The sequence below is a fragment of the Sander vitreus genome, chromosome 20 (assembly GCF_031162955.1).
Source record: "Sander vitreus isolate 19-12246 chromosome 20, sanVit1, whole genome shotgun sequence".
Taxonomy (NCBI): Eukaryota; Metazoa; Chordata; class Actinopteri; order Perciformes; family Percidae; genus Sander; species Sander vitreus.
The window spans coordinates 5,103,524-5,117,483 of NC_135874.1; the positions used below are offsets into that span (position 1 = coordinate 5,103,524).

The following is a 13,960-nucleotide window of genomic DNA, read 5'->3' on the forward strand; positions in this document are numbered from 1 at the left end:
GGATGTTACCAAATATAATGAATACATTTATGTTTGTTTTATTTTCTGGTTCTTGTTTTCATAACGCAGAATAACATTCTTATATGTTCCCTTAATTGCATCATTTGTTTTATGAGCAAAATAATTCTCCATCTTCTTCCCTAGTGTGGAGAATCGGTGGGATATACTGTATGTATAAAATATTTAGGATTTTGTACATTTGTTTGTGATAAAGCGGTGCTTGTTTTCATATTTATGCATACCATGTATTTAAATGTGGAAAAACTCAAGAAAAATGTGACATCAGCCTTCTTTATCGTCAGACTGGCGGGTTCGCAATCTGATTGGTTCTAGGTCCTTCAATCACCAACTGACCCCGCCCACCCTTGTCTTGACAGCGTACATAAAAAGGACATGTACCCCTGCCGTTTACGACACTCATCTACTTAGCTAGCTAGCTAATTAGCTAGCGCATACAGCCCAGCCTTGGACTTCATTGTCCACATACATCTAGAGGTTCATTGGTTTTATTTATCATAAACTGCAGTATATATGGAGTGAATTTGTCATTTAAATGGCGTTCAATGGCCACCAATGCGACGATGAAAGTATCGACGAAGACGAAACGCCCACGAAGCAGCCGCGGTCCAACAAGGAGATGCCCGGTTGTTTCATTAACGAGCCCAACAATGAGGCAGCTGCGTCCGCTGGAAGAGCCACATCCGACCGGCGTACCTCCAACTCGACGGCGAGGCAACGGAGCGACTCGGTGAAGAAAACAAGGCCGCGTAGGTTTTACCGTTATTAGCATGGGCTTAGTGTATTTACTGGGAAACGCCTCGTTGTGTATGTATACAAAAATCAAAGGCGTTCCCCCAAAAAGGCAGTAAAAATAACGTTACAGATTCGGAAAGAAAATCTTGAAGCTGTTAACAGGCTGCATACATTATTCTAAATATATTGTATTGTATATTGGTTGTATAATGTCCTGGGATGATGCTAAAACAGACAAAATAATTTTGGTATTACAATGTAATATCGGTGAGTCGTAGTGGCAGTATACAGCCAGGATTTGGTTTGCAACAAGATGGCGTTCGCGGTACACACTGTACTTCTGCTTCTGTGGATGAAGCTGCTTGCCGTTATGTCGGCCAACATAGAGATATCGGCTCTAGTTATCCTCTTTGTCATTAAGCATTTAAATATTACAGATGTGATAAGATGTTATGATTCTAGGTTTAAAAAAATAATAATAAAATGTTAGTGATTTTTTTTAATTTTTATTTTTTTTAATTTTTTTTGGCATTTATTATCTCATACAATGCAGCATTTCCCTGGTTTGGGATGGACATTGGAGGCACCCTGGTGAAGCTGGTGTACTTTGAGCCCAAAGACATCACAGCAGAGGAGGAGCAGGAAGAGGTGGAGAACCTGAAGAGCATCCGGCGCTACCTAACCTCCAACACCGCCTATGGGAAAACGGGCATCAGGGATGTCCACCTGGAGCTGCAGGACCTGACTCTGTGCGGCAGGACAGGCAACCTGCACTTCATCCGCTTCCCCACGCATGACCTGCCGGCCTTCCTGCAAATGGGACGCAACAAGCACTTCTCCAGCCTTCACACCACCCTCTGCGCCACAGGAGGGGGGGCGTACAAGTTTGAGGCTGATTTCCGCACGGTGGGTCTGCATTTGTTCTCTTCTGTTTGCTTTTACAGGCTGGACAGTGAAGATTTCACAGGAAGGAGGGAGAATTGGAAAGTCATAAGATATTTGTTGGATGTGTGTAATCATAACAGAACACCCAGTGATGGAGAGCACCTTGACACATTGTTAAAAATATTTTTGCCTTTTGGACTATGATAAAGCATCAGTTAATCAATCTGGACACATAAATCAAGATTGTTGCACTAAAGGTCCCTTAAGTGTGTGTGTGTTTTTTTTTTTTTTTAATCAAACTGTGGGATGTACAACTGCACAATAACCCTCCTAATATAAGCAATGTGTTTTCTTTTTGGTGAGACGTATTCCAATAGAATTGTAATGAAGGTTCCTGTTTTCTTACCCCCCCCTGCTTTCCCCCCTCCCCCAGTTTCCCGCATCTGTGTTCTTCTGACCATATCCCCCTCAGTGATGTTATCAGTGTTCTCTTGTCTTCCTCTCACCAAAAAGATGGCAGACCTGCAGCTTCACAAGCTTGATGAGCTGGACTGTTTGATTCGGGGGGTGTTGTACATCGACTCGGTGGTGTCCAGCGGACCCTCAGAGTGCTACTACTTTGAAAACCCCACTGACCCAGATCGCTGCATCCAGAGGCCATATACACTGGAGAACCCCTATCCTCTGTTGCTGGTCAACATAGGGTCTGGGGTCAGCATCCTGGCCGTCTACTCTGAGAGTAACTACAAACGCGTTACAGGGACCAGGTAATAATCACTGATGGAGATCTACTGTGAATTTGCACTGATTAGTAGTCATTTAATATTAGTCATATAATGGAATTGTACACATTTAAGTATTATGTGCTGATGATTCTTATGTAGGACCTTAATGCAAATCCACGGGGCCTGCTGCAGTTTGCCTTAAGCAGGCTTCCCCCATTTCATAAGATGTAATTCATATAGAACACGAGGCCCCTCTATATCTTATATATTAGTTTGCTGAAAGGTGGGGCCCAGAGAGAGTACAGGGGCTGCAGGGGTATACTTAAGACACAGTCAATTTTAAGTGATTTTTCAAGTCCACATTACATTTTAGAGGAGTATTTAATTTATGTTCATGATGAGTTAAGCCTTCATCTAATGGCGCTTTTCCATTACATGGTACCTACTCGACTCGACTCTGCTCTCCTTTTTTGGTTTTCCATTACGAAAAAAAGTACCTGGTACCTGCTAACAGGTACTTTTTTTTTAGTACCACCTCAGTCGAGGTTCCAAGCGAGCTGAGCCGATACCAAAAGGTGACGTGAAAGCGACAGACGGGGGTGTCCTGAGCAAACCTGCCATTTTAAAATAGTTTAGCCAGCTGTTTTTTTTTGTTTTTTTTTCGCAGAACTGTAAAACAAGCTCAAGTATCCTGATGTTTATACTTGTGCGCTGGTGTTTGCGTCGAGCCGGCATATAAGACGACCGGCCACGCTGAGGCGGTACTAAAATCTGCAATGGAAAACAGACGCACAGTGTGTCGAGGCGAGTTGAGCAGCTACCATGTAATGGAAAAACGCCATAACACTGATGAAAGATTAAACATGCCATTTGGAGGTGAGATAATATTCTTCAATCTTCAAAATAAGTAAAAGAATGAGCAAACGGTCAAGTGGATGGCCTGTTAGGTGAAGTCTGCCCTCGGTGTTTCCCTAGTGCCTTGGTGTGAAAAGTAGCAGCATTTTCTTCAGCTGTCGGCTACCAAACCACTTTTTAACCACACTGTTTGCTTGTGAGTTGAAGCAAAATGGTTCTTTGTTAGTTTTGATTTGGGAGTAGTTTTAAAATTTGAAATCTATTAGTTGAACTTAGTTGCCCTCCTCTTCTGTTTCTCTCTCCACTGGTTTGTTTTCACGTGTGGTTTCTAGTGGCTTTCAAAGGGACTCGTGAATGCTTACTTCTCCCTCGACATAATGGGCCCTTTGTGCTCAGAAAGAAACACTAGATGAGTGTTTTGGAATATGGAGTCTGTAACAAATTTTTTTTTTTTTTAAGTGGTCAGTATTACTTTTGGAAGGGACAATTCTATTTGCCCTTAATTTTAGACTCCATCTGATATGTTACAATCCCTAGAGTACAGACTGATGTATTTTTATTCTAGAATATGAATGGGTTCTATATAATTTCTCTGTTAATCTGTGTGTTTACAGCCTCGGTGGTGGGACCTTCCTGGGCCTGTGTTGCCTGCTGACTGGCTGCTCTACTTTCGAGGAAGCTCTAGAAATGGCTTCTCAAGGAGAGAGCACCCGAGTGGACAAGCTGGTTCGGGACATCTATGGAGGAGACTATGAGAGGTTTGGACTGCCAGGCTGGGCTGTAGCCTCAAGGTGCGGTTTACAGCAGCTTTTCTTTTTTTTTCTTTCTTTTTTTTTTACTGTGGGTCACAAGCCTGCTCTAATGAAACGGGAAATGAAGAGAGTGCAAAATGTACTCCGGTTCCTATCCCAGGGTGAAAACGAGAAGCCTCGATTTTGATTTGATAACGCGTGAGCAAGATGTTTTCATCCACGGGTAGAATATCCAGTGACTACTAGGGGTGTGAATCTTCACTGGTCTCACGATTCAATTTGATTACGATTATCCTGTCAATGAATCAATTCGATATCACAATGCGTCCCGATGCGTCACCTCCTCAACCGTGTTGGGCAAGTTACTTCCAAAATGTAATACATTATATGTTGCTAGTTACTGTCATTTGAGGCTTTGAATTGTGGTGGAGTAGAAGTATAAAGTAGGAGAAAATGAAAATACTTGATTTAAAAGTACCTTACAGTTGTATTGAAGTACGGCATAGTTACTTCCCACGGCTGATTTAAAATACAATGGTATTTACGTGTAGCAAGCCTAAACATTAATTCCCGACATGTTTCTATCTGTCAGCAGCTCGGACACACGGCTGTCCGCGCTGACGTACCGTCACCTGTTGGGACACAGATGTTGTCCGTAGCGTCTCTGGTTCTGGCTCTGACCACGGGGAACAGAGACGGGACAGCACCTCGCATCAACGCAGCGTAAAAAATAATGTCCATCTCACAAATGTATCCGCCTCTGCAGTCATCTCAACCATCGAATACAGCAACAGGAAATAACACTTGCGGCTTTTGTTTTCCTGTGAAGAAATGTTTTGCGGTGTTGGTGAATTCTTAAAAACACTAAATGTTGCGTTGTAAGACGCGTTACTGAGATTGTAACGGGTATAATATTACCACATTTTAATTAGTAGTTATATTACTGTGTTACAGCAAAAAGGAATACATTACTGTAATTGTTACTTTTGTAACGCATTACTCCAACACTGCTCCTCAATATTATATATATATATATAGTTGATATCACGATTCTCTGCCATGACTTCTCACGAAGTATGTTTATTGCACACATGAACCATGACAAAACAAATTGGCAGTACCAAACATGGATATTTCTTTTTTGGACCTATAGCACATTGCGCATCACCACAAGCCTGTACACCTAGAGGCTTCAATGAATAAAGAACTAAATATGGCCCTGATACAGGCTCTATCTGAACTCCTTGAACATGTCTTTACATAATTAAAACGAAAAAAAAAAAAAATGTTTTTATTAAATCGCGAACAGGGGTGAATTGAGATCGCACGAACGATTTATCGTTCAGGCCTAACGATAAAAGAAGGGAGTATCAAATCAAATATTTGATACTCTTAAAAAATGCCACTTCCTGAATGTAGAGTCTGAACACAGCAGACAAAAGAGAGAAACAAAAAAAGCAGGAAAATAAACGAGTAACATCATTAGGCAATAATGGATTATGGTCTGTCACTGCATCGATGCAGAATCGCCCAGGTCTGCATCGCGATGCGTTGATGCTGTGGTTCATTTCAACACCCTTAGTGAATACTAAAATCTACCTCCCAGTTTCGAAACGTGTAGATTCCAAATATGTTTCAAGAAAAAAAAAAAGAATTTGGCTGTACACTTGGCTCTATGATGCATTTGATCATCATCATCATCATCTAAAATGGCCCGTGTTTTGATTTGATAGTTTTGGCAACATGATGTCCAAAGACAAGAGGGAGTCGGTGTCCAAAGAGGACCTGGCCAGGGCAACACTGGTCACCATCACCAACAACATCGGCTCCATCACCAGGATGTGTGCTCTCAATGAGGTCAGTACATTTGAATGAGTTGCTGTAGTGGCTGCATAATATTTGATTGGCATCTGTGTTCTACTGGCAAAAATAAATAAAAATCCAAAGTAGATGGATGGTTGTTGAGATACAATGGCAAGGAAAGAGTCTGAATTCTGGTACGGGGACAATACTGTTATAAAATACATAAATAAAAAAAAAACGACTTTAGATAAACGTGTCTGTGGAAAAATCCGTTCCCCTCGAGTGTCCCTGCTGGCCATTTCCTCTTTGCGTTCAGCCTCTTTACGGTGCTGCCTTGTGGCGTCATGATCAAGCAGCATTGTACAGGGCTATGAAGGCGTAGAGGAGGTAAACTGCGTTACCCACGTGTCTTTCAGTGTCCAAAGCAGCAGGTGTTCAACTCAAAAACCAGTTAAAGACACAAACCAGCAATAACAGATGTTGTGTTTTTTTTAAATTTAGCTGTCAAAGTAGACTGTTTCAAATACACAGCCTTATTCAGTTGTCAAATATATGTATTTATTTTAGTGCTGGGCAATATATCGATATTATATCGTAATATGAGACTAGATATCATCTTAGATTTTGGATATCGTGATAGGACATAAGTGTTGTCTTTTCCTGGTTTTAAAGGCTGCATTACAGTAAAGTGATGTCATTTTCTGAACTCACCAGACTGTTCTAGCTGTTCTATTATTTGCCTTTTCCATACTTAGACATTATGTCCACATTACTGATGATTATTTATCTAAAATCTAAGTGTGAAGATATTTTGTTAAAGCACCAATAGTCAACCCTAGAATATCGCCGCAATATCGATATCGAGGTATTTGGTCAAGAATATCGTGATATCTGATTTTCTCCCTATCACCCAGCCCTAATTTATTTATAGTTAAGTTTTTTTAAGAACGACAAATGTTGACCAAAATGTGTTACAGATAAAGATGCAGCTAAATAATTTTAAATGAATAAGAAGGGAAATTGTAAGTATCTTGGGAGAGAATTGCATTAAATAATATAGGCATAAGTTTTATGTCAATATGATTTATTGAGTTAAGAAAATGAAGAGTATTATTTACTCCCTTATTTGGGTAAAATTACTTTTTTTCCACTACTACTACTACTACTGTGACTAGTTGTGCTGTAACAGTAATAAGTAATATCCTACAAGTAAATAAATATTACGAATAAGTAAGATCACTATCAGCATTGTAGGAGAAAGGCTTTCACCAATCAGACTGCTCAACTGAAATTTGCAGTTGGATTACTGCCTCAACAAATATCACAGTTTGACACATGGATAATATTTGTCATTTGTGTTTTTATACTGTTTTGAGATAATACACTTATTGCACTAATTGTATCCCCGTTCTGTCATTACAAAGAACATAGAGAGAGTGGTGTTTGTGGGTAACTTCCTGAGAGTGAACACACTCTCTATGAAGCTGCTGGCCTACGCCATGGACTACTGGTCTAAAGGACAGCTCAAGGCGCTCTTCCTACAGCATGAGGTAAATAACTCGACCCCTTATTGACCTCAAATGTGGTTTATTGCGTTGATGGGCTCAACGATTTCTAACTCAATGTTCTTTTCTGTTTTTGTAGGGTTACTTCGGAGCGGTTGGAGCCCTGTTGGAGCTCCTGCATCCGTCCTAATCTGTCTGAACTACATTCAAAGAAGTTCTCGTCAATCTGCTGCAAAGACCATTAGCACTTTAGACTGTCCATAATTAATTCCACAAAGGGATGTTATGCCAGCCACCAGCCAGTTACTGGTAAATTTTGGTTGTGGCCGGCACATCCTATTAGGGGGGGTCCTATTATGTTCTCAGAAATCAAGCTGGTTTGAAAAATGCTGAAAGTAGCTACTAAATTGTCATTCACATCTGCTGTTGTGGGCAGCGGATAGGCGCCGGTTTCCTTGCCTGACCAAAGTGTTATGCAGCAATGTTGAAAAAGTAATTGTTTGCAGGAACCCGCCAGGTTTGGTCTGAAAACATCTTATGGAAAGTTGCCTGTAATATTTGGGTAAAAAAAAAAGTACTGGCCATCACATAGTCTTGGCTTGTGGACTGCATTTAACGTGCACTGGGTATCAAGTCCTGGGTCAAATATTTACACTACTTTGGTACCAGGTTGATGGGAGTTTGTGTAGTGTATGAGCTTATATGATGGGTGGTACAACTTAAAAATAATCACAGGAAAGATTTGACTAGAAAAGCATCATTCATCATGTTTATTTCTTAAATATGTTGATTGATTATTAGTGTATAAAATGTCTGATAATAGCTTAAAAAAAAATGCCTGACTTAAGATTCCGGAACCAAAGATGACTTCTTTCAAATGCATGTTTTGTGATTCTAAACCCAAAGAGATTCAGTTTACTATCATATAAGACAAATAAATGCAAACAATCCTCATATGTCAGAAGCTAGAAGCAGTAAAAAGGATGCAATTATCATGTTGCAGATAGCTTTTCTGTCTATAAATCCACTAATGCTTTCAACTGTACACACCTGCAGTTCTAAATAACATCTTGTGAAAGTCATAGGATGGTATCTTGAGAGTTGATGATGATTTAACTCCCAAATAAAAAGGAACCAATTTAGCTGTTCAACATATTGTCGTGATAGTACTCCCACCCATCTGATACTCTTAGTAAGCTGAGCCCCCCCCCAACTGAAAAGCATTTAAACCACGTATTATTCGTGTTGTATCATCCTTGAGCATTTACTTGTCACTAATTGAACGTTAAATGAGTGTATGATTGAAACGAGCAGGTTTCCCTCCCTGGATGATGACTCAAAATGCACCAAAGGTCACCATTTCATCAGATTATTTTTTTTAATGGAAACATTCACTGTTACTGTTCTAAAGGTCTTAATGTTTATAAAGTTTATGAACCCAATTGTTTACTCCAAGCAGTGTTTTTGCAACACTACTGGTATCGGAAAATCTGTACAATCAGTTCTGGGGTTAGTGAGACTGGACTGTGTAGTATGATTGATACATTTAGGTCCCTTTCTAACCCCAAACCTCTGCCCTGCTGAAGTGCCCTTGAGCCACTGCAACCCTCTCCTTGTAGAGGAAAATCAGAGCAAGTGAAAAGATAGATATTGATAAATATGATTTCTAATATATAGTATATATAATATTAAGGTAAAATTAGGGCATTATAGTCACTAAAAAACATATTTAAATGCATAAAGGTTATGCATCCCTCCAATGGAGGTTTAAGGTCCTGCGACCCCAAACTATTTCTGTCTGTACTTAAATATTAATGTTTTGAGTTCACTGTACGTTTTGGTCAGGCTTCCTGACGCTCTTGTGTTTCTAGAGGCATTTAGCAAGGTAGAACTTGAAACATTTTCATCCTTGTGTCTCTGATGTGTGTTTCATGAGTTATTTGTTCTATCATTTCATTTAATGGTCATCCGTCCCATTTTAATGCCATCTGTTAGTACTACCCAATGAAGAGATCTGACTCCCAAAACAGTTGTAAATTTAGTGGACACAGTTTTTTTTCAGATGTCAGTTACTTGATATAATGTATCTGAAAGTTCTATATACAATAAGTTGATTCAAAAAAAAAAGTGCCTGTCATGTTTTTGTATAGAATACAATAATGTGCTCAGCAATGTGAATTAAAATGAGACAAAACGTCTCTAATTCCATAGGTTTCCTCTTTTGTTTGCTTGTCATGTTACATTGCAATAAAAACTACTTTTTTTTTGTAACAGTCATTACAAATTTCTTGTGTTGTCCCTATTAAATACAAACTTTTCATAACTTTGTGACAACTTGCGACGCTTTTGTTAAAGAGCTTTTAAAGAAACGTTTATTTGCTTTATTTGTTTATTTCTTTCCCAGTGGTGGAAGAGCAATACCACAGTGTAAAAGTACTGTCTTACAAGTAAAAGCCCTGCATTCAAAATTGTACTTAGTGTGAAAATACATAAGTAAGCAGTAAGTATTAGCATCCAAATATACTGTGTAAGTACTCATTATGCAGAATGGCCAGTTGCTGCATAATTGAATTATATTTATTGATATGTGTGTACATATATGTACATTACATTAATGTTGCATCTTGTAAATAATATTTTTATTATAGTGCCAGGTAGCAGTCAAGTCTTATCTTTAGCTATTATAATAAATATTAATTTGATTATATTTTGTATTATTAATCTGAATCTGCAAAGTAACGGAAAGTATCAAATAAATGTAAAAAGTACAATATTTGATTCTTAATGTTGTGGAGTAGAAGAACAAAGTTACCTCAGTACCTCAAAATTGTACTTAAGTACAGTACTTGAGTAAATGCACTATTTACTTTCCAACACTATGGTAACCATACAGACATGAGAGTCGTATCTCATCTGTAAAGAGGCGACGCGGGAATTAACTTTATGCAAATGAGGGAGAAGTTCACCTGAAAACCGCGTAGTGATTTGCCGAAAACCGACCACAAAGTGTCGTAGTTTGACAAGACCCTCACCCTCAGTGTTTACCTTCGGTGAATGTCTTCGGGCAGAAGATTTTTGTTGTACCTTCTTTCGCTCTTTTTTGTGTTCCATAGTAACAGATACAAACAAAAACGAAGTAGTGCTTGGAACAACGTCACGTAAATTATGTGAGAAAGCGCAGTTCGCTTTGCACAATATTTTCTAATTAGCAAGCTAACTTTCGCTAGCTTGCCAGCGCTAAGCTAACTTTCGCTAGCTTGCCAGCGCTAAGCCCACCGCTTCGAGCAATAAGTTTCGGAGGCGATATTGCGCGATTTGTTCGCTTCCAGTGGGTCTTCTCGGCAAAAATAAGCATAATGTTATGTCCCAAAAGAAAGTCGAATTATTCTTTTAAGTTGAAGGTTAATTGAAAGAGCAAATTTTTCTCTTTTTGAAGCTATGGTTTATGGGCTGCATATTTTGTAAGATATTTCTGCTGTTTTCATCTCATGGTTATTTAGGTTAACGTTATTACCTTATCTAAACTGCAGGTCAGTGTGAGGACATTGTATTGATATATATATATTTTATGGAATACATATATACATTATATATGTTTTTTTTTTTCTTCCAAGAAGCTTATTTGCAGCTATTTTCCGGTTGTAAATCTTTTGCGGACACGCTGCATTCGTCAGGCACGTAGCCTGCGTGTGAAATAAGTGAAATTCACGTTTTTTTGGGGATATGCAACAGAGGACCGCCTGTTACAGAACCATCCATGAAAGAGTTAGTGTCTTTTCAGGGAATAAATCCAGCCCACTTTGGTCTTGCAGCCTCTTCCTCCTTCGCCTCGGTGAGGGCTGCACAGCTGGCAATTTACAGTCAGTATCGCTGTAAGGAGTAATTGGGTGCTAGGTGGACTACTGCCCCGCAAATTGGACCCGTGTTTGGTGGAAAAAATGAATTAGCACAAGTACTGGGATATTTATTCATCTTCTGTCTTTAGGGGTTCAGTTTATGAACTTCTGGATCACCAAGATTAAAGACCCAGCTCCCCTCTTCTCTCCACGGGACCGTTATAACCTCACACTGGAAACATAAGGTAAGGCAGATTAGTTTGAGTTTAAAATGAACAGCAAAACTCAAAAACAAGCTACATTTAAAATACTCATAGTCTGGGTATTAAAAGTACACGTCATATGTTGTATTTCGGCACTGGTTTGATAACTGTGAGGCAGCATTGTGCTTTTAACGTTGCTTCATACAAATTCAAGCCCCATTCTTAAAATCTATACTAGTAAAACAAACGCTTTCACTTTTAGGATACTGAATATTATAGGTGAAAAAATGTGAGGAATGCTGCAACAGGAAACAAAATGTTTCCCCAAAGCCAAATATTGACTAAAATAGTCTGTATTGGCAGGAATCCCTGCTGCCAAATATCTGGTGGTAATGTGTAAAATAAGTACAACTTTCTAATAAGGCACATTCATAAAGGGTAAATAGGTTGTCGCTATATAATGTAAGTAATGTATTATAATGCTTTATAGATCAGTTGTACACCATACATTTGGGTTGTAAAATCCTTTGTGATAGTGTTTTCTATTTGCTCACCAATGTTCATAATGCAGTAATAAATCCTCACTTTCTGATAAGCCTTCAAGCCTGCACTTTTAAATGTTTGTAAATTGTTAATAAATGGATTTTGTCCAGATGCTCTGCAGCTGTTTTCCAGATAGGTGTTGAAGTGGTGCACAGGTTGGGTTTTTCTGATGTCTTAATGTTTCTGTTGAGTAAAGATTACATGCCGAAGTTATGGATTTGCATCTTTACAAAACAGGTGGACAAGAAAGCCTACACACCATAATTGCACTTTCTTAGAATGTGTAGGAAATGTTTTGACCACCACGTGTTTCCATTTTGAGCAGCTGTGGTTGTATTGTTGTGGGTTTTCTTAGGCCGATTTGTTGAATGAAAGAATCTTCAGGGAGATTGAATAGTGTAACAAGATTATTTTCTGCAGAAAATTGACTGACCTGACTTCTTGTAACCTCCTTCCTGAAACATATCTTATCTCCCAGTGTCCATCTATAATGCAGTTTCTAACATCATCTGTTCACTCCCTCTGATGTGGCTCATGTGTAGTGGTTTATATGTAAAAGTTTCACAAAGTTCCTCTAAAGGTCAACAAGCTGCAACAAGGCAGGAAAACAGTATCTGTTGCCCAGGGAGCTTTTACTCCCAGTTTAACAAAACCACAACAAGGTACAGACCTCTGGTAGTGATTAGCAAACCGATTCAGGGCCTGTTGTTTGTTTTGGTGGGAATGTGTGCATGCAGTGTCTCAGGACTCAAGACTTTGTGGTGACCAAAAGTGTTCTGTACGTTGAGGCAAAGAGTCACGCTGATCCCCGGAGAACTGCTGCTGTTGCTGCTGGTTGATTTGAGCCTTTCACAAGACCTGATCCATGAGCACATTGGTATGGAGAGTCCCTGCTTCAGTGAGAGGCGAGAGAGTTCAATGTCTGAGCGAGAGATTTGGTTGGTTTGAATTAAAGTTGGACTGATGCATAAGCACATTAAAATCAGATACTTGCCAGGTTGTGTGACCTAATGTGATGAAGGTTTCCTTTAACAAAAGTGACAACATCAAAAAAAGTTTAATTTATTTAATTAATGGCCCACTTGTTATTTCTGTTAATTAGTTTTTTAAAGGCCGAAGGTAGGGGTGCATGATATATCGACTCAATATCGTTATCGCAATATCACGTTGCGCAATATTATATCGAAAGTGTTGCAATAAGTGTACAATATTTTGTTTATTTTGTGGAGCGCTGCGTCCTGTCCGTTGGCTGTGTGGCTTAGTTGTGTTCGATTTAGAGCCCGCTTGAAACGCTGTAATGATCATGTTTCATTGGCCTGTTACCGTGCCACTTGCACATGTTAGTACACGTCAGCGCACGGGTCCACTACGTGACAAACCCTATGGAGCGAACCACGTGTGTGCATATTTCAACAGAGTGACCGTGTAAGTGAAGAAATAGATAGACAATCAGTTCCCTCGTCAAGAAAGCACAACAGAGGATGTACTTCCTGCGGCAGCTGAAGAAATTCAACCTGCCAAAGACAATGATGGTGCACTTCTACACAGCCATCATCGAGTCCATCCTCACATCCTCCATCACCATCTGGTACACTGCTGCCACTGCCAAGGACAAGGGCAGACTGCAGCGTGTCATTCGGTCTGCAGAGAAGGTGATTGTCTGCAATCTGCCGCCGCTCCAGGACCTTTACGCCACCAGGACTCTGAAGCGTGCTGGAAAGATTGTGGCCGACCCCTCCCACCCTAGACACAAACTCTTTGAGACACTCCCCTCTGGCAGGAGGCTGAGGTTCATCAGGACCAAAACCTCACGTCACATGAACAGCTTTTTCCCCTCCGCCACTAGCCTTATCAACAAGGCCCGGAAACCACCCTGACTCTCCACCTTCATGCCACTGTTCTCTCTCTGCTGTAATGCTCTTTGCTCTTTATTTATTTTATTTTTTTATTTCTATCTTTATTTTTAATTTAATTTAATACATACTGTGTACATATACTTATACTTATATTGTTTATACCTATACTTATATTGTTTAATACTCCATCTAAAGAATGTGTGACGTGCAACAACACCAAAACAAATTCCTTGTATGTGTTAAA

The 13,960-nt window shown here is 39.6% G+C and overlaps 2 protein-coding genes across 6 annotated transcripts in view; both read left to right on the top strand.

Moving 5' to 3' along the window:
* The first annotated feature begins 373 nt into the window (after window positions 1–373).
* Window positions 374–9,555, top strand: pank2 (pantothenate kinase 2). 2 transcript variants are annotated; one of them, XM_078277324.1, is made up of 7 exons: window positions 374–767; window positions 1,307–1,659; window positions 2,152–2,405; window positions 3,833–3,976; window positions 5,704–5,827; window positions 7,198–7,323; window positions 7,418–9,555. In XM_078277324.1, exons 1-7 carry the CDS (start codon window positions 554–556, stop codon window positions 7,466–7,468), a joined length of 1,266 nt encoding a protein of 421 aa, XP_078133450.1. In that variant the 5' UTR covers window positions 374–553; the 3' UTR covers window positions 7,469–9,555. The 2 variants fall into 2 exon arrangements, with proteins under 2 accessions (XP_078133450.1, XP_078133449.1); XM_078277323.1 differs by having other exon boundaries at window positions 375–767; window positions 3,833–4,009.
* Window positions 9,556–11,080: 1,525 nt separating this feature from the next.
* Window positions 11,081–13,960, top strand: part of loxl3b (lysyl oxidase-like 3b) — a 28,673-nt gene continuing 25,793 nt past the window's right edge. For 2 of the 4 annotated variants that reach the window (XM_078277232.1, XM_078277234.1), the window contains exon 1: window positions 11,082–11,359. The gene's annotated coding sequence lies outside the window, so the exon portion shown is untranslated. Of the gene's footprint in view, window positions 11,360–13,960 lie in introns of all 4 variants that reach the window. The other 2 variants (XM_078277233.1, XM_078277235.1) reach the window with 2 other exon arrangements.